Here is a 26,420-nt window from a genome sequence, read left to right as displayed (position 1 = left end):
TTGCATTGTAATTCCAAGTGGCTTGTTTCTAGCAAGAATTACAAATTAATATTTCAATGAAGAGCTATTCAACTTCAAAAACTCAATTTGGAAATATTTCTGTAAGAAAACAAAGGCTTCAGTTGATTTCAAAGATTTTGAATTCCAGCATTTCCTAACCATTCATTAACTATCAAGCACATTTAGGAGCTGGAATGTTAACTTTGGTGTTAAGTCTGATAGTAGATACTAATTTCCAGTCTCACATTCTGATTATCCTGATCATTGACATATATCTGCAAATCCAAATTAATTAATGCCAGAATTAAGAGTTCATGGTATTAATACCATGTAAACAATGCCACTTATAGTGCCATTAAATACAGAATAAAATTTATCACTAACATAGAATGGAATAAGTTGCTTTGAATTCTTGGCCGAAACACTTTAAATTGAAATTTGATGCAGGGGACACCTTTAGCCATATCATCTGCCACAAGCGTCAATTTTGGATGAAAAGATGTTGCCTGCAGCTTCAAGTTAGTTCTAAGCCACCTTTATTAATATTTCAAAACATACTTCTTTCATTCAGAATATAAATTATATAAACTCCATGAAACAATAAAGAAATAAGTTCAGAACATCTAAGGAAGACAAAATGTGAGTGTAACTTTGCATCATTCAGAATATTGCAACATGGCTAAGAACAAATATAGTGGTCCAAGTGAAACTCACAAGGTTTCCATTCAAACAATATAGTAAGATAAAAAGTACATGTACTTAGATTTTATTTGGCATATGAAAAAATTAAGTAAGAACAACTACACTCAATAGTCATTGAAAAGGTACAAAACAAAACCTAGATTGAAATGTGCAGTTATGCCTCTATGGAAACATGAATATAAAAAAATCTACTGAATATAGCACTCCTTAATTCATACTAAATGAATAGAGTCTTTTTGAGTTCCATCAGAAAAGTTGCATTTGATAGACCTTCTTCACACAAAAAATCAAGTTGACTGGTTAGGCTAGTTTTTGGTATCAGCCCAATAGACTCCTATAAAATGCTCTAATTTTAGTCTTTATTTCTGGGTGAACTGTTACTGTACAGTTACAATAAAAATTACAGTACAGGGCTAGCAGGATAGAAACACTAACCTCAGTCTTCAACCAAATTTTTGGTCATTATCTAGGTCATTTCACTCCTGCAAAGCCAATTATGCCTAAGTCATGATGTTAAAGGGCAAAGTTTATGCCAAAGTAAAACCATTAACAGAAGTGAGCACCCATAAACAATCATTTTAATTATATAAACTTTTCATTTCATTCACCAGAAAATAAATTAAAAGCTTAAACCTTAGTTTTATAAATATACTATCTGTGTATTTTTCACAAGTTAAAGACAGTCGCACACATTTACAATGAAGTGCATCACAATGGTAAAGCTTTGCCCTTTAAAATACACCAGATCCCATCAAGAGATGAACATTTGTTCTGCCTATATATCAGCATTAATGCAAGATCCTAACTACTTAAAGTAAATAGAAAATACAGAAGAAATAACACATAGTTTAATATATCATGGCATCCAAATTTTTCACTGTCAATCGCACGTACAAAAAACTAGGCTACACATATAATACACAGTTTCCAAATTTACTAAATCATAATACCACACTATGTATCACACTAATATTTCACTCTGCTACTAACATACAAGTATGGTGCCAAAAGCCAAAATGTGAATACAAAAATCTGCTTCCTGTATTAAACAATTAACAAAATAACCCCAATACAAATACAGCCAGCCTTAAGGATCACCCTTAGGAGCAAAGGGCTGAATCTGCCATCTTATTCCTTTAAAGTTAATTCCTATACCCATAAGGGTGCATACTGATTGATATACCATAGAGAAATATATATCACAGGGTATTTAACACAAATAAACTTAAAGTTAGTTTCTCATTCTCCTTTAATTGTTTTATGATCAAAAATCTGTACAAGAATGGGAATTTACTGTTATTCCCTTCATAAGAAACTATGGCATTTTCCTATACACTTTACTGACAAGCTGACACAGAATACCACAAATATTTAGAGATGGACTTAGCACACGCAGATGGGATCATAAAGGAAACTTTCTCTTTAATGACATCCCTTTATTAACATACTTTACTGAATTATATACATCTGAATTTCAGATGTATTACTTTGATGCCTGCAAATGCTTGATTACAGGAAGAATAATTCAAGTTACATTTATGAAAATGTTTTGAATTTGTCTGTTCCCTGGGCTGTTCTAACAATGGAAGTACAACTACACAACTATACAAGATAACCCAAAGGAACACCTAAAGTAAGAAAAACAAATCTATCGAGAAAAATGAATCATAAATCTGAGCACAATTTCCAGAAGCTAACTGTAAATTTCAACATACCATATTACATACACATTCTTAACCAATTTGTGAGCTGTAGAAAATGGTTGACATAAAAAGTGTTTACCTATGCACACTGCACCAATAATGACGCTTATACAATTCTACAGAAATAACTGCCGAAGTGTGACATGGAATACATATGAAATATCCATCAGATCTCATTTTAAATGGATTTTAAGTCGCATAAGAATAACCATTTCCAAAAAGCATTTCTGTTCATCTTTAATTGTTGGCCCAGTAGGAGCCACTGTAACCCTGTTTCCCTCCAGACTTATTTGGTTGGTTTGAGGATTGTGAACGCTGTCCAGAGGTACTGCCGGACTCCTGAAAATTAAAATACATAAATTAGATTGGATATAAAGCCAAGTAATAAATGACGACAACATAGAACACCTTAAGGAGCAACAGAAACAAATGCTATTGAGTGGAGTCAACACAAATAAAATGACTTCTTAAAATGGAGGTAATGAATACAAAATAATCATAAAAATATTTTCTTCAGATGGGGAAATACTCCGATACATGTGCATTAATCAACCATCAATGAACTTGCAAAAATACTAATATTATTATTGGGGCCACATATGCATAATCATTGGCATTGCAATAGGATTAAACATAAACTTTTCAAAATTCAATTTCAGAACCTCCGTTTTAACTGTCTTTTGTGCCCAATACATATCATCCTTACAGGTCAAATACCCTTATCTGTTCATAAGGGTGCATATATTCTTGCACCATCTCAGTCAAGAAGTCCAAATAAGACGAAAGAATGAACATGCTCAAGGTGAACCCTTATTAAATATAGAGAGTAACTGTTGTTAAAAGAAAAGAGAATGAAAAAGGTCAAATTTGCAATTCTTTAATATAAACAAAATACTAATATTAGATCATATTGGCTAACTAAAGGCTTATTAAAACCATTTGGAAGGACACAAACTTGAATTCATCAACATCAAAAATTTCTCACTAATTTACAGATAAAGGGGTCATGACCTGTACCTCAGGAACAAAAAAACACAGAAATGGCTGATCACAACTAACAGAGAAGATAACAAACATGTGCTACATAAGCTCCACTTACTAAGCTAGCACTAGTATCCCAATTATCAGACAACAAATAACCACATTCAGGAAGCTCATATCACATGGATGTCAGGGGGAATGAATGGCCACTCATGAACCGAAACAATGCCATCGACAACCTTTATGAGATACAATCACAACGTAAAAATAATGGATCCAATTTAGCAAGTCACCATACTCACTTCTACTAAAAATTGCTGGGACAATGTCTCTTTTAACATTTCTGATGTTATAAAATGTAGCCATATATGTCCCAGGCTGAGTACCAGGCTTTACTATCATCAGCCAACTAACCAAACCACAGGATTTCCTTTTGGCAATAATTTGCATATCCAGCAGTTTAAAGGAAGACCATTCCTATTCAATCACTGATTATTTAATACCATGCAAATACTTTTTTTTAATATCAACAACTATGAAAAGCGTGTTTTGGCTTTACCATGTTCATTTCTGAAACTCGCTTCTTGATAACAATTGAAATTTCCACTGCGCATAATTCATTTTTTACATGTCTACTTAAGTATTATTTAAACAAGAGCTTTGAAACAGTAACCACTACTTATTGAATCTAAATATTATCTGCAGCCTGCTATAAAGAGAATGCAAAAAAAAATTATTAGTTCATAACTGAACTCTGGAGAGTGCTACACCTGTAGAATGCTGTGTTCTCAGACATTTTGGAACGAGAGCCAAAATGGCTGGAGGGTTGGGTGAGCATAAGAGACTCAAACCTGTGAGTGTATTTTCATTGTGTGGCCTAACACCCCAGGTAAGGGACCACAACGAACCTATCAAACAAGTATGGAAAACTAGACTAGATCTTATACAATACAATGCAAAAGGAGAAAGAGTGACATTTTAATTTTAAAAACAGCTGGAAAATGCATGATTATGAGTCAATTTAATGATTTTTAACACCTTCACATATGTTTCCTCATGCTTAATGAGATCAATGCCCATCATTGCCACTGAGACCAATGTTCATCCTGACCCTACAAAATTTTATTTACTCCAGTCAAATGCTGTCATTTAAAAGTGGTATTAAAAGGCTTACCACTCTATACCATACTACACAAACTTTATGAAACCAAAGATTTCACAGCTGAATTCATACCTATTACAAGTTATACTGCATTAAAAATGCTTTTTCCAACCCTTACATGCATTTTTTACTAGCATATTAGCAGCTACAAGCATGATACACACACTACAACACAAACAAAATTGAAGGGCAATTAAATAAAAACAAGAGATAAAGTGATTAAATAACATCAAGTAAATGTGAGATCATAATGGTGTGCTTGAACATCAAAGATACTATTACTCCAATTGTCCCTGTCCCCACAAGAACTGCTTTTTCCTAAGTTTCTCAATCAAGGACGAAAATGATAAATGAAATGACACGTTGACGGCATATCTCCAGAAAAATTAGTACATTTCTATATTGACTTTACTGCAGGGTGTCTTTTAATTTTTGTTGCAAAAAAATTAAAGCAGATTACATTAATTTTCAGGTAAATATTCTATTGCTTCACTGTTTCATCAATATCATGATTTTTTGAGTAACCTGATTCCTGGCACAAAAAAGGTCTGTACAACTTTATACATCTGCCATACTATTAAGAAGAACAAAATCAAACAAAAATAATTACTTAATGAATGATTGATACCATTCTTACTGCTAAATTCTATAGATACCGAATGAATTACAGAATTTGATATATTAATTAAATCTGCACTTTTACCGTAATTTCATAGCAATCTAGATGGAATGAATGAAAACCTTTTATTTATCTTTAAGAATGTTGACACCTAGGCATAAGATGTGAAAAAAAAGCAACATTCTTTCAGGTACTGGGTCTTAAACATTAATATTTAATGCAGCATTATTATTATTATTTCATAATTCACCATTAAAAATATTAAAATGGATATGGAAACGAAGGATTAACTCAACTATTAACTTAAGTATAATGCTTAAATCAAAAGAATAATTCATACCAGACTAGAACAGCAGTCAATATTTTTATGGTATAAAAAAACCACTAAAAGGCAGAGAGAATAGTTTCCCCAATTTAAGTCATTTCACTATCTCCATTATTTTATGAGATAAATGCAATGGCCACATTAACAGAATTTTACAAGCATTCCTCCAAAAGTGATGGGGAATAGGAACTTGTGAAAAAATAATCAGGAAGTTGTCCAAGATTCAAGTCAATATAGAAAAGGGTATGGCTCAGGAACTCAAAAGACCACAGCACATCATCATCTCTAGCCTAAGCTAGGCTAGGCTAAGAAGGCTAAAACTATAATATTTCACTATGGCATCAAATAAATCACTTCCAATCTGACATACAGGACTGCAATTTAATCACTTTATTCTCCGAAGGAAAGGGAAAGATGTCATTGAAAATAGTTAAGAACTAATTTCATTGCGAGTACTTGAGGGCAAAGAGAATAATGAAACATGATATCATAAATAGTGGTTCTATCATAGCATTTGTTGATTATGAATAATACCTTGCAAATAGCTTAAAGTAAATTAATAGTTAAAAAGTTCTTTCAGAAACTAACAATTCAAATCAGTTAAATTCAGTATGTAGCTGTCCGATTCTATAGCATGTAAAATCTTTGGTGGGCAGTAGAAATGAGAATACTAATTACCACTGTCAATAGTGACTTTTCAAACTGAGTCCAAATACCTCAATACAAGGACCAAGTTTTAAGTTCATGAACCTGTCCATAATCCACCCAAATAATTGTTAAGATCAATAATTTGCCCCAATTCCCCTAATGCAATGATTTTTTATGCATTATTTGACGCAAAGATCAGTTTTGATGGAAGTTGGCCCACAACATGGCCAATGCAAGATGGTGAGTACTAATTTAAATTCATTAACTATTGATCAAAATAAATTATAAAAACATGCATCATTGGAGAAGTCACAACTACCAAACGTTAGGCATCACATTCCATTAATGAATTAATGGCAATCTCTATCACCTTAATTAAATTATACAAAACAACTGGTCAATCAATCTTTTCTATCACCTCAAAATGGAAGAAATCCTGAACTTTCATAAAAACCTGAATCACAGGGACCTTCAAATAGTAAATGTTCCTATGAGAATACAAAAAAATTTGAGACATGCAACTTATTGCTTGAAATTCATTTATAATCAGTAGCAAAGAAGAACTTAACACCTATATCACTTAGAGGTAGGTGAAATTTATCAATTTTCTCATTTCAGTCAAACACGACAAAGAGTTTTTCTAATCCTCAAATTTCAACAAGTTTAAAAACTTTCAACTACAATTTTTTTTAATATTACCACAGAAATGCAGGTTATCACAGACACAGTGGTTATTTACTTGAGCTAGAATCAAGGAACAAAACAACTACAGGAGTGGCAGCAGTGATTAATGTGGCTGGGATCACTTAATGTAAAGAATAACTATCAGTTGCAGCATTATTTATAATAGTCAAATTGTTTCCGGAGGATAGAGAAGATGTTGATGATGCTGAATGTTCAGGACGCTCTTCAACCTCAAAACGTGATGAAAATCTTGCTAGAGTGAAGGGACAGGGATAGCATGTTTAAGTGTTCGCATGGTTTCTGATTAACTTCGATTCCCTAAAAGTGATGTGCATTGACTTGTGACTGAAAACATGAAATGAGAAAGGTGTGTGCGAAGTTGGTGCCACAGGTGCCTTCTGAGTAGCAGACTACCTGGCCTGGTACAATGTGGCAACTCTACAGCCCTGAGATTGCCCCACCAGACTTCATCTTATCATAAAAAAAGAAAGGAAAAGACTATAGGCACCCTTTTGCATAAAAACAAGGAATACGATCCATTGCAATGATGCTAAACTTGGTATTTGAAAAAAGAAATCTAATGGAGGTTAGAGGACTTAGAAAAGCAGGGGAGGGGTAATCCTAGTTCATCCTAAGCATGAAGTTACACTGCCCATCAGTGATTTCTGAAAAAAATGTTGAAGTTCTTTATATTTGTATCAGATTATTGATTAATACAGATGTAACAATGAACACTATGCTTACACCTGTTATATCATATAATAAATGCAACTGAGAGATCGCCTCAGTAGTCTTGATCTTGGGGCATTTAACTCTACTAAGTAGTTACCACTTAACCTTCAATCTGGATAACTATGCAGAAATAAGAATAACTGAAATTTGTTAAGTCTGTGAAAGTAATACCCGCTAGTCATCCACCATAGAATTTGATGATGATCACAAAATTGTGGGCGCAGTAGTATCTACATTATACTTGGTCTGATTTTGTGAGAAATTTGATTTTAAATTATTTTACAAGCAGTCTCCGATTTGTGTTCTAATAGGCAATTTTCCTTGAAATCATGGTGGAGGAAGAAAAGGATTATTCTCTAGAGGAAATAACAGACAATTATTACTGAATTACCAGATAAATGTTAGCAACATCCTCCACAACTTGCTGAGTTTAAACTCTCACTGTTTATGAAATTGTTTATTATGAACTACATCCATTTTCCAAAATAAATGAGAATAAAAGTTCATCACTCCATTTTGCACGAATGAGATTTCATAGATGAAATGAGTGCCATTAAGAATCAATTACAGAGAAAAAGCTGATCACTCTCCTCCAATTACAATCACCTAACCAGGGATAGTTTTTTTTTTCATTTTCCCTGGCATAAAATGCAGGCACACACCGCCAGAACTCAAGATTAACATGGGTGTATCCACAAAGCAGTTTTGATTTCAACATGTAACAATCATTTTCTATTTACACATCTATATTATCTACTGATGCTGTGGTCCAAAGTGTAACTTGTGTATCCCTTTAAAAACCTGTATTCTAGCAATAGTTTTTTCAATATTTAACCTAGTTTCATAAACATTCCAATTTTATTAAGATAATTCCTTGCTTTTCTCAAAATTTACTTTCCATCACATCAAACTGGTATTGGGTGAAGTTAATCAGGTAAAGAAACATATAGGGACCAACACAAGAGATTAGTAAATTATCTCGAAACAAATACAATATATTGGGGATCTGAAACTGGGACCTTTCATATCCACGGAGAGGTATCTGCTTTAATCTTCTCACTCAAACATTCACACAAATAGATTTAATGTATTTCAGGAATGAAGTTAATAAATCCATTTATCCAACATGTACATAATTTTTTAATTTTTGGTAAACATCATCGCTAAATATAAGAACAGATTGAGTGATTTCATCAAGTTTCTGTGTCATATCATTAACTGCATCAATGAAACTATAGCCAGCTGCAGAAGAATCATAATTTACAATGTAACATCAAAGGCATGGTTAGCCAGCAATTAAATTTGTAATTAGAAATAGTACATCCAAAAGGAGTATGTGATACTCTTTTTGATGTAGTACTAATAAAAATATTGAAGGAAAAACGAATTATTACTCAACTAGTGCCCATGGAAGTCCATAAAATATTATATATCTCTCTGAAACCTATTGACTGAAATGGTAGAGAATTAACTTCAACACAATATTTGTTTTTATCTAGCAAAATTAAATCAGGGCTAATCATGAGAAATTCTTTTAGATGGTAATTAATGTTCCCAGGTAAAACTGCAATTATGTACTACATTTGGAAAAACTACACTAGTTTTTTACTCTAATGCAAAAGAAAGTGTTGGTTAAAGAAAGTACTCCTTGTTCATAAAAATTCAATTCATTTTCTTACAGCTTTTATACTTTCTCCAGAGGCATTAACAACCTCTCATGACTCCAGGCCATACTGCACTTTCTAATAGCACCAACTTTCCAAGACAGCAAAAAAAAAACCTTTCACTTTCTGATATGATAATGCAAACCTAAAATATCAATGGTCGAAGAACACATTCAACCACTCTTTAATTTACCTAATAGAGCTGTATGGTCTTGTATTTATTTGTATTCTTACGTAAACAATTTGATGGCAAAAGATTTTCATGAAGGCATTATGAGGAAGACCCATCTAAACACACGACATCTCTAAGGTCAGAAGTGAGTTGTTAACTCCCGTTTACTGACTTGCATTTGACATTTAAATTTATTTTTTCTCCTTTTGAAGTCACAGCATGTAAGTGACAGAAGAGAACAACAAAAGCTGAAACACTCAACAAAATATCAAATATACATTAGCACACAACAACACTACAAACAAAGGGAGCACACACAAAAAAGCACAGGCATGCAAAGTATAAAAAAGTGTAGGTAAAGAAGATTATTATAGGTGTATAGAATAAAAAAAAAGCATTACAAGGCAGTTTTAGGTGATTAACCAGTGCGGTTATGGATTTCAAAAATATTTGCTCCCGCATTGAATGTGAATGAGATGAATTACTGCATATCAATTCATATACTCATAAGAAGATTCCAAATACATCAATATGATGATTGCACCATACCTTCTGGAGGAAAAATTTCATTCACCTTGCTATTTTATTCTTTGATTGCAATATACCTAAGAGCAGAGATAATAAAATATTTTCCCTCAAATTTAATACCTTGAAAAAACCACATCCTCAATAATGTCACTTCTCAACAGAAATTCATTTTTAGAGATTTGCAAAGTCTATTTGGAAGATTTTGATGTTAAAAGAGTAGCTTTAGAGAAGGACAAATACCTTCCAGTAGTTCACTTTACCGGCAAAGGTAGGGCCTCTCTATGCTAATAGAGAGACTTGCATTTGGATTGCCAAGAGGTTTCGCCTACTCTCTAATAATAGCTACTGCTTGACATGTGGTGTTTTTAATCTGAAAGTACGACCATTTAGTAACTAATAACTTTAAATAATAAACTTGCATGCAAGAAAAACTGTTAAATGACTAAAATTATCCTTGTTCACAATGTTAACTAAATAATGCAGCTTGTTACTTTAAGCCCCTTAGATATTCACCTAAAGAGGATGTCTTGCTAGCAGCTGCAACTAGGTTTAACTCATGAACTAGGTAAATGATTTTTGCAATTAATTCTTACATTTTGTGTATGTGACTATAAAATTAACTGCTGTGGAAATTGTGTTTAATTGAATCTGATTTATAATGCCATTAGCTGATATTTAATCAAACAATTTTCCTCCTAATTGGTCACATTACTTACAATGCTACAAGTTTAATTTTTATGGTATCTATTGCACAATCCTAAATTTCAGGCAACGTGGAGCGTTTCTAATAATTTCCAGGAAGTAAAAGCCTCTCATAAAAGTCCGTTTACAAATTTGAAAGCTCATTGCCTAAGATGACTCACTTTTACATGCTTTGGAGGAAACTATGACAGACAATGTCAAAGGAAATGAACCTTTCATCCCCCAATGTATGTATGCACTCATGTTCACTAGAAAATTAGAAAAAATGACAACATAGCCTGTTACGCCTTTGTGATAAGGAAATGAGAAAAAAAGCTTCGGGTTACAAAAACTAGCATGCACAGCATTTGATTACATGAGATTTCACGTGGGGTTTCCAATTCGGGAACACTTTCGTGTTCTTTGTTAAGGATATTCAAAAAGAATCACTTGATTAATGATAGATTAATCTCTTGAATTCATCCGTAACTCTTTCAAAGGAGTATCCCTAAAAGAATCTTGGCACAAATATTTTGAGAAGATCATCTTTATACTGCTACACCTACGTTAGACTAAAATGCCCTTCAAATGTGTACCATGGTCTATCAGCATCCTTGAACTTGTTTAAAACTAAGTTTTGTGGCCATTAAAGAGTCCTAAGCTCCACACTGAATGTGGTAGGGAGATTCCAAATGTGAAAAAAAAGCTAAGAGCACAAACGTATAGTGTCACTCTGGTGGCAGTTAAAGAGTAACTTTTATCACAGGGTAGGTATTTTTAAACATTGATTCCATGAATGACACCTATCGGCCAGTAATGTATGCATGATTGGATCTTGAAAAAAAAGATGTTTTTTCGACACAGCAAAGTCAAGGGATTCTGGATGATCAATGTGCAATCCTGGCTCACAAAAACTATGAACCAATTTATGGTTATTCCACAGATTATTTCATCAGGAATTTGATTTACAAAAATCTTCCGTGAAAGACATGAGTCTCTTTGGTAGCCACAGGTTGATTGAGTCAGGTATAAAATTACTATGAATAAATATCAAGCTGATAATTATAAAATGCCCACAAAATGAGGGTACCTTGTATAAAAAATACCTATTTCCATTGGGAAATAACATCAAGAAATTTGAGAAATACAGATAAAGTTACGAATTATGAGTTAATCCAAAGTAATGTCCTCAGACACACAGGTGAAAACATTTAAATAATAAATTATTATGAGAAAGATAAATATAATGCAGAAATGAGATTACGAGGTTGAGAACCTAGTGTGTATTTTGTAATTATTGCATTTAATGGGAATATTAAGCACCATATATATTTTTCATGTCAAAATTGAGTTTTTAACGGAATTATTTTAACTTCCGTTGAATGTAGATTATGCATAAGAAAAGTCAAAAATTCTCATTGATGTATAAACCATGTTTCAGGATCCAATAATTGCCAATGCGGTCTAATAATAATCTTAGCGCTTAACTTAATCACAAATAATATTTCTTTATTTAACCTAAAGTGAGTGAAGAGAAATCTTCCATATCCTTCAAAATGTAACTACTTGAATAAGACAGTATAAATATTAATTTTTGAAAAATACAAGAACAATCAATGCATGAAAAAAACTAAGCATAAAAACAAAGTGTGTGATATTTCATATTCAATTGATTTAAAAATATACCACTTCTGTGATTCCAACAATTTAACTAGAAACAATTAGATAAGACTGAATTGTGTAGACAAAGGAAACTAGAAGGGAGGAGAGGACAGAGGAAACTTAGAGGAAAGAAAAGTTTTGTCTCCTCTGATAAAAAATTACTAAGATGACAAAGCACTTGGACAGCTTATTACTATCCAATTACACACTTAAAAAAAACCACTAACTTTAAAAAATTACTAATGCACAGGAAATAGGCCTTGCTACAATTTCAACTTGCACCTATTTGCCAGCTACTCTACATCACTGGAAATAAAATTATACTGGGATATGAAGAATTGTGACGTTACAAAATGTTCTTTAATTGAACTCTATCAAAGAAAAATGAATATTTCATTATAGACCTGATAAAACTCTATGAAAAGAACTACAATGCGAAGGAAAACAATATGCCACCATCCTGTTGGTACTTGCTTTCAGATAAGGGATGTCAGTTGATAAACATGATGTTATTGTGTTGACCATAGACAAAGTCGTAGTGACATCATCTAGTTACACAGCTTAGGGTAATTCCCATGAACAGGGTTCTGTTTATTTAGAAGTTAACTACAGTACACTCTTGTTTGCTCATTATTGAAGGAACATGGCATTCTGAGCATAGCAACTAGTGAAACGTACCAGCCAGGAAAGAATTATCATGGCAAGTTGCAGCTATCAAGAATAGCATCCCTTAAGGGTAAGCTATTTATGACTTAAAAACTTACTAACATTATATTTCATTGATGATGAGCTACAACATAACTTTCATAAAATATGTATGCCTCCTAGAGTAGGTACTTCCTTCACATCTGTAGTTAATATTAATAAATCAGTGCTTAATAATCTTGCAGCATGTTATTTGTAAACATGAATTCCATTTTTTTTTCAATAATTTCATTTTTAAGCCAACAACATATATATCCTTTTTTCTCCCTTAATTTCTGTCAGTTAAACATATATGTGTAATTAAAACTGTCAGGTAAATAGAAGAATTATTAAACAAACTTTTTTAAACCTTCTAGTTTTCAAAATCACTAGAACAATCTCTACAACTACAGATGCCTGAAAAACATTGTTCTATTCACTTGGCAGGGCACGTGAGGTGTTTAACTGGAATACTGATCAAGAACAGAACTTACCACATGTTCTGAGCTTTTATCAAAATACAAATAAAACAAAAATTTAAAATATTATAATGACCAGGAGACCGACTACTCTATTCTTACTATGCCTACATGCTTCATTTAAGGATTTTTGTCCGCTTTTTGGGAAGTGCCATTTGTATTTTCCAACAAGTTTCACCTTGGTTCTCATCCCATTTTGACAACATGGCCACCAAATTTGCAAAATTAAAAAAATACCATGAAAAATAAAACAAGAAAGCTCAATTTTCTCCTTTCCAATTACACACTTGAACAGTGAGTTTGTAAAATTCTTTTACCTCAATGACATAAACTTAGTAATTTCGGTCTCTCTATACAAAAAACTACGAATTTACCTAACTTTTGTATAGATTTGTTTATGGGTTGATCACTAATTAACGGAAAAATTTTTATTTTTGACTTTGAGAGAGATGTACACAAGATGTAAAGAAAATGTGTTTATCAAAATTATTTACTTTGATGGAGACCAGGGCCCGAAGGAATGCACATGCTAATATAGCAAATATGCTACTAAGGATGGTTGTAATGATAGTCCATTAAAATGAGTACATGAATGACATTTCATTGAATTTGTGAGTGACATCATTACTATTTTATGTACGTTGCTAAATGAAATAATAGGAATAGATTAAAGAAACATCACAAAAATTTAGTTTAAATTTTCCAATTAAATCAATACCCCTAAATGAATTATGGTGCTGCAAATGCTATACAACCAGGTTTGACCATCAGTGAAGGAAAAGGGCATCACCTTTAAATAACTATTGCTCCCAGCAAGTTTACACTACTTGAGTTCATTTTCCAGAATTAAATAATGCATAATGACTATGATGAAGCATGCTTTATTGAACCCATCCTTTATATTTTTAACCATTTCACCAATCACACATTAAATTTTTTTTTAATTTCACGGAAAACCTGTCACAATGGAAGATGATATGTTAGTTGCAAACAATGATCAGGAGTAACACAATCATACCAACACATGCACAAAAAATAACATTTTTACAAGTGTACAATATCTGGTTTAAGGTTATCTGCACAATGTCAAAGCATAGGCCCATTCATTATGCCAATGAAGCCATGCTGTCAATAACACACTGATTCTGGCTACAAACACCACATTTGGAAATTAAATACCAATAAGTAGAAAAAAGTCTACACAAGTACCAGACTAAATTCAATACCAATTGGTATGATTGATAACTGAGTGCCATGAATTTGGACTTTCACATAACACATATTAAAACATTTTTCATCAATTCAGTGGCTCCTACAGTTCCTTCAACCCCTAAAATGACACAAGTGTACATCCATCCAATTACTTCCATGATAGTGAGCTCAACACTTTAGACAGGGCACTTGAAAACTTACCGAACGTCTTCCTGGATTTCTCATCTCCATCTACGAATAAAAATGAGAAATGAGTTGACTAGGGCCACAAAAGTAAAGCTCTTTACATAATGCAAATAAATTTCTTAAATACTTATGAACCAGCAAAAAAATTCAAAGAAAAATGTATGGCCCTAACCCATTCTCGTTAACATGTAACACATTTGAGCAATATTTTTTTCCAGTAAAAATGAAAATCATTCAAAATACATTCAAACACTCAAATAACCTTCACTTCTCCTAATAAGAAAAAAGAAGAAAATAAAGGCAGGTAAAAAAACCAATAATAATATCATGCAAAAATAAAAAAAAATTGTCCTCCTTTAAAGTTCAAAGTAAATAACGTACAAAAACCATTCAAAACCATTCAAAACCATTTGAATATTTATGTTCCCACAGATAAAATAATTTTATGATAATTAAAAATGAAAGGAATAACTTAATACAAGCTACAAAAGGTAGTTTCAAACAAGGAATAAAATACAGTGAATATAATGAAGAGAACTGACAACTCAACATAAATATGCCCAAGCCTATTTAATTTTTCAGCTGATTATTATATGATACATAAAGCACCAGTTAAACAAACATTATTAAGTATTGGAACAAAGAAAATATTATAAATTATCCCGAATTAAATAACCCTCTGTAATTTCATACCCATGGAAAAATGGTGAATATAGAACAAGTTCTTCATCCAATGCAATTTTACTTTTTTAACAGAATTCATCACAAGAGAATCAATCAAGTCACATTTACAATGTCACTAAATTCAAATATTCTTCAATCTAAGTTTTTCAATTAACAGATACACTGTAATCTTACATAAGGTACTTTCCCCATTGCACAATCAACTGAGATTTTCTCTACTCTTAAAGAGTCAATACAATTCATATTAGAAAAAATATAATAAATCAAATTAACTACGTTAATATGAGTTTTAGAACAGATTGAGAATTTGTTAAAGAAATAATACATAACAGAACTGATTTTGGATAAGGTGCAAAATAAAGAGAAAAAAAATTATAAACTGCATTAGCTTTGGTTTGGCTGTAAATGGAAATATCAGAATGTTCAGTTATATATTAAATACAAGCTGTAATAAATTTCAGAAACAATCTTCAGCTCAAGAACGATTTATTCACCGTATGGAGGGGTTGATGCATCAAAGTTGTGGAGTGATGCTGTTGATGCGGGGCCATGGTTGGAATGAAGAGGTGAGGAGGGTATGCACCACTTGGAGCTCCCATTGGTGTAGTTTGAGTCCCAGGCATACTGAATGGGGGAGGAGTGCCAGAATGGAAACCCTGCTTATCATATGACTGTAATTAGATGAAAACAAGATTGCGTTAAAACCCTTATAAATTGACAATGTACAGAATTATATCCTCCATTTCTATAGAACCATAAAAACCAATTTATATAGGAATTCAGGATTGAAATTCAACTTTAAATAAATCACTGACATAAGATTTAAACATACATAAATGGGTTTAAGTCAAATTTGGAGTTCTAACCAAATGAAAAAATAGCTGCCAACTGCAATAGCTGGTGGGAAAGGAAACACTGATTACTTTATTATTACTAGATTATTAAATCTAGTCTAATTCAAGTAGGCCTTGCAATGGCTATGCTTCGATGTTCAGCCACTCCATTAAGTACCCAGAGGCACACAATGAAGAAGTTAAGCATCAAAACATGATAATGGAAAGTCTATCCCATGAGACAGCAAAGAAAATTTTCAACATTTAGAAAGTCCAGACACCACCACATCCTACATGATAAAACCCCAAAATAAGATACCCTTCACTGCAGCCAACCATTGGAGACTTTAAAGTCTGAATGAGAGCTTAGTGACATAAACACAACAGAATTAGTGCATATGGGGTAAGAAAGAAACAGCAGACACATGAGGAGTGAAGTGCCAAAGGAAATAGTTTTTTTTAAAGAAAACAACAAATGCAGTTGGCCTGTATCAGTTATTAAATTTAAACAGTCTTTCACCTCCCTCAGGTCTGCTGTTTTTGCTCCAACAATGTTTTTCTCAGCAGATCATCACACACACAAGAACACTATTAAAATGTCACACAAGTGTTTATTTCACTGTTGCCATGTACAAATTATATCAAATACAGAGGTGAAGATACTGTTCAAGACAGAAATAAGTAAGAGAGGAAGATGAAGGATTGGAGGAAAGACAAAGAACACCAGAAGATTAGCAAATCACGTTAAAAATGTAAGCTATTCATATTATTACCTAATTAATAAGCCCAGTCACCATTATCCAGATAAGTGAAAAATGTAAGCTGGTCACTAAAAATTACCACGTTACATATTTCAGGTCTTAAACATTGAATGCTTCCACTTCCTAATGAAACTTAAATGACATTTGCTCCTAAATTAAAAGTACTAATAATATATCCAAAAATAATTGGTTAAATTAGCTAATTACTCTCAACAAAATATTTCAGTTATAAGAGTCATGAAGATACACAATTCACTATTAATAACAGGTACCTGTGCATAACATTCACAGGGAAAAATTCTTTGCCTAGAGATTCAAAAAGCAAATTGTGGTGGTAGGGTTCAACATCATTAACTGTCCAGCAGAACCTGCTTTGCTGTGTTTTTTAAGAAGACAAAAAAAGTATCCCTAACGAGGAAAGTAAATTTATCAAATTAATAATTAGTTTCAAAAGTTGTTCACCCTTCCACTACTCTTTTTGCCCATATTCTTAAAAAAAGGACCGTCATATTGCCAAACCAAACAAATCTGGATGAAAATAACTATCTAAATATAATATGATCTGGTTTTTATGGTATTAAAATATTTTATGCAACATTTTATTCGCCTAAAATTACAGCAACAGCTTCACTCTTCAACTCTTTGTATGACACCATGAGATTGCTCTGTATTATCAAATAATAATATAGATTGATTGATATTTCACAGATTTTATCTATTCCACATATTCTCTAGAATGAGACCTGTTTCTAAGTAATCAGAAAGCAAATTACACCTTTATTCTTGGTGGAGGTAAGAAAAGTACAGTTTTGAAAAAAACTTGAATGGTAATGGTGATTTTGTTTGCTATTACCCTTGGCAATACTCACTTGAATCTCATTTACCAAATGAATTACCTCAAACATTCACTTTCAAGCATGGGAGGATAGAAAGATAACTAACTTTCCTCTCCCTTCAACATCCTTAGCATTTTCATAAATGCCAGTCTTCCCCACTCTCCTCTTAGTCCCTTCATGCAACTGTCACCTCTACTTAATAGTTTAACCGATTCTCTAGCTCTTTAAAATGCTTAGATGATGAACAGGAGTTTCAGAAATAACTTTGCAGCTTCCACATAAAATAACTTATTTATTTTCTACTAGTTTCGCTACACTGTAGCATCTTCAGGAACGTACTGAAGATGCTACAGTGTAGCGAAACTAGTAGAAAATAAATAAGTTATTTTATGTGGAAGCTGCAAAGTTATTTCTGAAACTCCTGTTCGCAATGGATTTCCACAAAGTCTCGGCCTCAACCATCAGTCACTTAGATGATGACTCTAGCTGCAAATAATATCCTTAAGCACTCAATTCAGTTCACTATATCACTGGGTCACTGGTTTATGATGGACTCCATTTGCCATTCCCTTCATACCTAATATGTTCACCACAATTATATTCATCGTGGAAATTAGCATTAACTTTTTATTTATAAATAATATAACACTATTTCCTTTGAGAGAGAAGACAATTGTTATGTGATGAACCCTAAAATAACTGCAAAATCCCAAACACTTCATTTTGTGTGCCAGACGACAGATGCAAACAATATCTTACGAATTCCAACTCACATTAACTTTTCCCAGAGCTACGTGGGATTTTCCATACATAGTAGCACCAAGGTCTGATGCTGAGGACCCAGCTGTTCCGGAATTACCTCCAACACCACCTTTACTCTGTGACTGGTTCCCTGATACATAGCCTGTTTTCCCATACTCCTGGTTCTGTGAGATGCCATCATATCCAGAGCCATAAGCTGACCCATAACTTGCAGGCTTTGGATATTGTGTGTTATTTGTGGCTCCATGAGCATTTGTAGCAGTAGGCATCTGTTAAAAAGCAAAATATATATCACCAATTGTTATACATGGAACAAAATTACGTGAAAAATGCACTGAAAAGCAACGTATTGTTCTGAATAAATGTACCCCTTGCCTTGTTACAAATCTTGTTTCTGGAAAAAAAATTAGTTCCATAACCAGATAATTCCTTTTCATCTTCATCACCCAAGAATTATATGATTATAATGGAAATCCTAAAATAATCATCAATAACCCAGAGTTATGTTTAGAAAATGAAATAATTAAGGCAAATATTAATCCATGATAATGAAATATCAAATTTTTCACATGTTTTCAAAATCAACCATGATTTTGTCAACTAGTGTCATTAACAAGGTAATTTTTTCAAGGATTGTGAACACTTAATACCATAACATTGGACGGGGTCAACTGAAGAGGTCTTGGGAAGGGCATGGGGAAGAGTGGGTGAGGTTGTAAGGTAGATCAACTGTGGAATTAACTCTACCCGGAAAACTTGGTTTCCTTTCACTGTTGTTCCTAATTCCAAAAATTCACTACCCTAACGTCCCTTCAATCTCTTACTTTGCCTGCTTTTACCTAAAATTACTACCTTTTAACATTTGGTTATGCATCATTCAGCATAACTTTTTAATTTTCATTGTAAGTACTTGAATGAATACACACAGCAATATATACAGAATTCAATATTATGTAACCATTTTAGATAAGAATGGAGTCAGGATTTGGTCACATTCTGTCAAATTCCAAGATTCGAGATTCCAACTGAATTTTTTAACGAAAACATCAATATCAGTTCCGCAGATTACATATTCACAGCACCCAAGGTAGTGAAAATGTGTTGCAAAAGAAGAACATGGTCAACCCATTTAATCGATTAAACAGAAATCAGACAAGCCCTTAATATGCATGAAGGGACATGCCCCCCAGTTACAAATTTATAACTGAAAGAGATAAAGGCAGTGATATTGATAAATATGAAAATTTACCATTGCATGCCTTAATCACATTTAACACATTTAGATACCTCATGGTATTCGCACATGATATACAGCATAAATTTACCATAGGGGTACTTTGTCATTACAATTTATACATAGATCATTTAGCTGTAGTAAATAAGCAGTTAAAAGATGCATATGCCGAGATGGATGAGTATTTTTACATCTAACAATTTTAACTAGGATTGCACATAATTATTCATCTGATTGAGAAGCATATCCCTATGTAAAGTCATAAGCAGGCCAACAGTGTATCCCACTTTAAGAGTACATATAATCGAACTACATGAAATATATTAGCAGAAATGCAGTGAATTAAACTGAAAATTGGTCAAAACTATTACTAGGCATTTATGATTGAAAAACATAGATATCACGTTAATTATTTTAATTGTAAATTTCCATCAGAGATATATGAAAACTACTACTAAATTTAAAATATTATAAAGGAGTTAACTTAGATTAGGTTTAACACTAAATAAAATGAAATTATTAATTTAAGCAAAAAGGGGGGATTCAAGAGTGGAAATTTAATGAAAGAATTCCGATTCAATTAAATTTTGGTTTTGAACCATTCAAGAAGAAAAAGTGATCACCTTAGACCCTGGGCGACTACTATTGCACCACTGCTACCACAGCTTTTACAAAAAACTTCTAATTTTAGCTCTAAAGAATTTCTTATTTTCTGCATAAAATAAAATTTGCCTATCACTTATAAGCATCATGTCACTTGACGTTTAAGTGCATATTTTGGGCAAACTAATATGAACACAAGCCTTTCCTAAACGACTGCATTCAATTTATTTCAAAGTTTGAATTTTCAATAATATCCTTCAGTAGATTTTATTCATAAATATCACACCTTCTTTCAGACTTTGCAAGAGATTTATGAAATTGATGCTGAAAGTGCAAAGTTTGCCATTCATTTATCCTTCAAGTAATGTTTATGTTTCATCTTTTTGTACTCATCCTTGGTTTGCTCCTAGTTAGAAATTACATTACAATGTTTATGAGCCAAGAACAGACGAATAAAATCTGAAGATATATGATGGTTTAAGTGAATGTTAAAGACCTAGGTGGAAGCCAATTAATACAGACATTTGCACATTATACTGCAGATGTAATGGAATTCAGTATCCACAGGAGCTGAAAACCCAATCAAGGTCATGAAAATAATTATGCATGATCTGATTTTGTTCAGAATTGGTTGCTTCAGAACAATTTGTGAAGAGCTAATGAACTTGGTGGAAGGTTTCAGAATTTTAAACTTCTCGAAGCATATAGCCCAAAAGATGTTTTTGATGTAGACAAGACAGGGTTATTCTTTTAATGAGCTGCTAGCAAAAACACTGTGCTTCAAGAGGAACAATGACATAGAGGGGTGCTTAGCAAACGAACACAACATATGAAGATGGAAGTAAAAAGTTTCAACCACTAGTGATTGGTCAATCAAGAGTCCAAGGTGTTTCAAACATGTAAAAATGTTGCCCACCAGCTAATTCCAAAGAATGGATAACCTCAGAAATATTTTAGGAACCGCTTCATTCCTTGGGTACTAAAATAGGACCTCGGAACAGGAAAATTCTGCTGCTTATTGATCAGTTTCCTGCCCATCCATGGAATGTGCACAAGAAAAATTTATTCCTACATTTTTTTCTAGCAAACTGTACTTGATTAAGGAAGGAATCATACTCAATATTGAAACTGTGGCAATGAATGCACTTGCCCAATTACCACTACAGCTCTAGGAATGGTGGAGGATACAAGTCACTTTCCAATACAAATATATATTTAGAATCACATAATATTACTGAAGTAATTATTCAAGTATTAATCTCTAATACAATGCGAAAAATTGTTCATTGAGTTGGAGAAACTTTTTCTCAGTTTGTGAGACTTGAAATATACTATTCTGGTATTTTCATCCAGCATCTTGTTTCACTGGGATTGATGGACTTGGATTGGTTGACCTTTCTCTTCAGTTAATTACATTAAGTTGTCAGGAAACTCAATTGAAATGACAAGTACTTAGGCCAACATCACCAAAATATGACGATTAGATCCCTCATAAAAACTGGCATACCAACACTTTCTAGCATTATATATTTCCTTATCTTGAAAGTGATAACTTCATAGCTTGAAATGTTTTTGTACTTGTATGGCTGATACATTTCTTGTTTCCTATACTCCAGGATGAATATTTCAGATTTACAGAATTTTATACTGAATAACCCTTATGACAAAATTTATGAAAATTGAAAATGTTCTATCCTTCCTCAATTGTATGCATTATTATTCCTTTATTGTTTCCATTTAGGGCATAGTTATTTTTATGTCATATTCTGACAAAAAGCAAGGTTCATATTCAGAACAATTAGCTTTAGCATAACTGATTAACTTAATTAATACCCACATTAATGTGGAGTAGAGCAAGGATTATTAAAATACTGCAAAATAATTATGTTAACTCAATAGATCAATTATTAATCTAGAAAGCATTTAAAGCATGTCTTATTGTTAGATGCAAAATCATACTGAATTCCTATGCCAAAGATGATACATTACATTAAAACAAACAAACATGAATTTGTTACACCGATTCAAATTTACAGGCTACTCAAATGTGTTATTAGCCTAATCAAATGCAGAAAATGGTTAACTTTTATGAAGGCTCCTTGAATTAATTTCACTAAATATTCTTACAACATGTCATTAGAATTAATTCTTACCATGACTATTATTTACCAATTATGCCACAGGACAAAAAACTATTCAGCATTTTAAATTTCTTTTCCGCAAATGAAATAACACAAACATGGAAATATCAGTACGCACAAAAAGATTTATCCATCAGGAGGCACTAGATCTGGCAGAACAACATTAGTATCGACAAACAAAATCCAATAACAAAAAACGAAGTCCAATCTTGCCAAATAACCCCAATCTCTTACCTTGGTCAAAAAGGGATTGAAGGAGACTTGGGAGGGAAATCATTTACCTCAACTATGATTCACAGCATGTTTAATTAAGGACTATGGAAGCATTTTTGAATATTGCATTTACATTGCTTCAATAATGGCTCACAATAAAAGAAAAGGTGGTGCTTCAAAAGCTACAAAACAATGGGCATTGCAATGTGAGCCAGTTATATGAAATAATCAAGAGAAAAAAATATTGCGCTTCATCTTCCTTAAAGTGGCACATGATAACATGTCAAAATAAAATGAACTACTTCAATGTAAATTTTTCCGACACTGAAATGATAATCTTGTGCCCACAATGATTTCTTCAAAATGAACTTGAACATCACAATACCTTAGTAGGACAGAAGCCCCATATCCAACCAAATTAAATGATGCACACATTACAGACAATGCGATTTAAATATCACCAAAACTATCACAGATTCCGGTAAATGATACTCACTGGATATATGGCAGGAGTGCCATATTGAAAACTACCAGCAGGAACCATTCCACCACCATAGAAGTAAGCATAACCTGGGGGTAATGCAGTGGGATTTATCATCGGCTGCTGATGGGCCTGGGATGGGTTCTAAACAACAAAAATGAAGAATAAAAAATTAATACTCTCACAAAATGCATTTCCTTCATGGTTCTTAGCTTGGAGATTACCTTGGCTCTTCAAACTTCTATCATTGCACATAAAAAAGAGCCTCAAGTCATGTTTTAAATAAATACCATGGAATACTCCAGGAGTAAATTTACAGCTGCCACAATATTAGAAAGAGATGTGATGGAGAAAAGTTCCATTCTTCAATCAGGCAACACCAAACTTTGCATTGCTTTAGTACTAATTATGAATGCTACAGGGGATGTAAAATGTGGCAAAATAACCATGTTGAGACACTGAAATCCAGAACAGATTACCCAACATTTCTCCCTCATGACATTTCAGTTATGATGATCAGTGAATTGAGTACAAGGTCTTTCCCAGGTGTAGTTGGACATTTTTTCCTGGATAGACGAGCAGTTTCTTTGGCTGGGTTTGAGGGAGGGACAGCTTGAGGCCAATGTCAGTCGACTCCCAGCTTTGTGGAGAGTGAATCGTTCTTTCGCAATACCTCTATAACGTGGCCTTGTTAGGCTCTGTTATGAACCAGTTATTAGAACAGAGCTATGCCATCCAATGTCATGAGAAACTGGGCAAAACTGGGAAAGAGACTCATTACATGCTCAAGGCTGCTTACAGTGATAGCGCCATTGGTAGATCGGGTATTTTGGAGTGTCACAAGTTGTTTCAGGAGAGTAGCTAAGATGTTGAAGATGCCGAATTTTCAGGATTCCCTTTGACCTCAAAAAGTGATGAAAATCATGCAAGAGTGAAGGCTTTGTAGGATAGGGATCGTAGATAAAGTGTTCTCATGGTTTCTGATGAACTTGGCATCCCTAAAAGTGATGTACATTGACTTATGACCAAAAACATGGGAATGAGAAAGGTGGGTGCAAAGTTGGTGCCGAGAGTACTATCGGACGAACAAGGAAACTCGAACCAGGATCTGCCAAGAGCTTAACCATGTCAGTTAAGATCCAAATTTTTTAGACAATACCCCACCAAACTTCTTCCTCTTCCCCCAACCTCAAGTCCCTGATGAAAGGACGTCACCATGGCTAAGTGGAAGCATTATAACAGGCCATGACGAGGAAGTTTCGCAGCATTCCAGGCACTGCCTTCCAGAAGACATATGAGGCATGGAAAACTGGTGGTGTGCGTGGATGCACAAGGGTGTTACTTTGAAGACATTTGAGTGAATGTATCAATTCTGGCAATAAATTTCTTATAAATTGACTAAGTCCTACTACTTATGGGACAGACCTTGTCTATTTAACATTGAATTCTCTAACACCTACAGTTTACTTTGGAAAGCAAAATACACGTCGTAATATTAGAAAAAATAAGTTCATTTGAGCAAAATGTTAAATGGATATACGAAAATATTTTACACAACAGTTGATGCAAATTCTTTGATCCATGTTTTTATAGCAGAAAATTGCTGAGCACACCAAAACAGGGCTAACATTTGTACCTGTCAATAACACACTTAATATGCTATAGGAATGGAACCGTAAAAAAAATGTTTAAGACATGAGTACCAACACAATAAAACAATAAATTGAAAATCGAATGTATGCTGCCTGCAAAATTTAAAAGTCACCTTACTTTTTGAACACACCTCGTATACACTTCTATTCTACTCTAGCCTTGTGCATTTAATTATGAGGTTTACTTGATTTGAAGTTCATCTGGCATTTAGCTAAATCTCGGAATGTGAATAAATACAATTTGTTAGGCATGAATAACAACTACTCCAGGCATTGTAAATAAAATGAGAAATATTGAGAGACACTGCTACCAGAGTGAAAACACAACAAAACATCAAAAACATTAAACAAATGCCAAAACAAAATTACAAGAAAGTGTGCAATTCTAAAATGACTATTCAATTGTATAGAGAGTAATGAGTTCTTCATACATCAAATTAAGTGAAAATGATCATAATTCATAATTACAGTTTTTTTTTCCTACCAAACAAACAGAGAAACATTTAAAATCCACTACCTGACATGAGCTCGACAAATGACATCTCAATTTTGTTTTGATGATTAAAAAGCTGATATAAAAAAATCTGACAAATTTACTGCTGTGTGCCCGAAAACTCTCAAAAAAATCACCATAGCCATTACCATAAGGGTTAGGGCTCTTATTCTGTGACTCCCCATTGACTCAATTTACATGTCTTAAGAGTCACAGGCACAGTTAACTTATGTTTTTTGTCACCATGATAGTATCAAGTCTGAAAGACCAATCACAAGGAGTAAGTAGTTGTAGTGCATCACAATGACACTAAGTTGCATTCTGGGATTGGTTTTCCTATGTTGTAAAAAAGACAACCATCAATTTTTGACTCCTTAAGGATGAAAAAAATACCCAAGCCTATTTTACATGAACCCAATACAATACATAAGTAAAACAAATACACTCGGTAATTACACAGCACACACGTATTATATATCTAAGATGATGTGAGTGAATTTTGGCCAGTAGAGGGAGACATCATCACTAGGATGGAAACAGAAAATCTAAGTGCTTATTCATTTATCATTATTGGATACTATTTAAATATATTGATGAATTTTTCTCATCAAAGTTTAATTATAAGTTTATCTTGCATTTTATTGTATTTAACACAATACGTTAGACAAAATTTTGGTTGGACCACAAGGACATGGGGGAACAAATTTGGGAAGTTGTCAAAATTACAAATGAACTCAGGAAATCCTTGGCTAAGGGTTCCAAAAGAGATGAAGCCTAGCATGTAAAAAATATCCATTTTTACTACCCCATTAATGTGCCAAAAAACTTCAGTTCTACTCTCCCTCGAGTAACTTAGTCTTTTAGGACAAGGCAGACACTGAATTGAACAAAAGCACAGCAATA

At 33.1% G+C, this 26,420-nt stretch overlaps 1 protein-coding gene across 7 annotated transcripts in view; it reads right to left on the bottom strand.

The window, feature by feature from the left end:
- Window positions 1-738: 738 nt before the first annotated feature.
- Window positions 739-26,420, bottom strand: part of lig (ubiquitin-associated protein-like lingerer) — a 57,989-nt gene continuing 32,307 nt past the window's right edge. For 6 of the 7 annotated variants that reach the window (XM_071585927.1, XM_071585936.1, XM_071585978.1 and 3 more), the window contains 5 exons: window positions 23,388-23,516; window positions 18,712-18,969; window positions 16,003-16,179; window positions 14,840-14,869; window positions 739-2,744 (listed from right to left, as the gene is read on the bottom strand). In XM_071585927.1, coding sequence (XP_071442028.1) covers window positions 2,643-2,744; window positions 14,840-14,869; window positions 16,003-16,179; window positions 18,712-18,969; window positions 23,388-23,516 — 696 coding nt within the window. In that variant the 3' untranslated portion in view covers window positions 739-2,642. The remainder of the gene's footprint in view (window positions 2,745-14,839; window positions 14,870-16,002; window positions 16,180-18,711; window positions 18,970-23,387; window positions 23,517-26,420) is intronic. The other variant, XM_071585951.1, reaches the window with a different exon arrangement.

This window comes from Hetaerina americana, unplaced genomic scaffold, assembly GCF_022747635.1.
Source record: "Hetaerina americana unplaced genomic scaffold, ioHetAmer1.1.p SCAF_1, whole genome shotgun sequence".
NCBI classification, from domain to species: domain Eukaryota; kingdom Metazoa; phylum Arthropoda; class Insecta; order Odonata; family Calopterygidae; genus Hetaerina; species Hetaerina americana.
The sequence above is the reverse complement of the archived record's forward strand: the minus strand, read 5'-3'. Positions and strand labels throughout refer to the sequence as shown.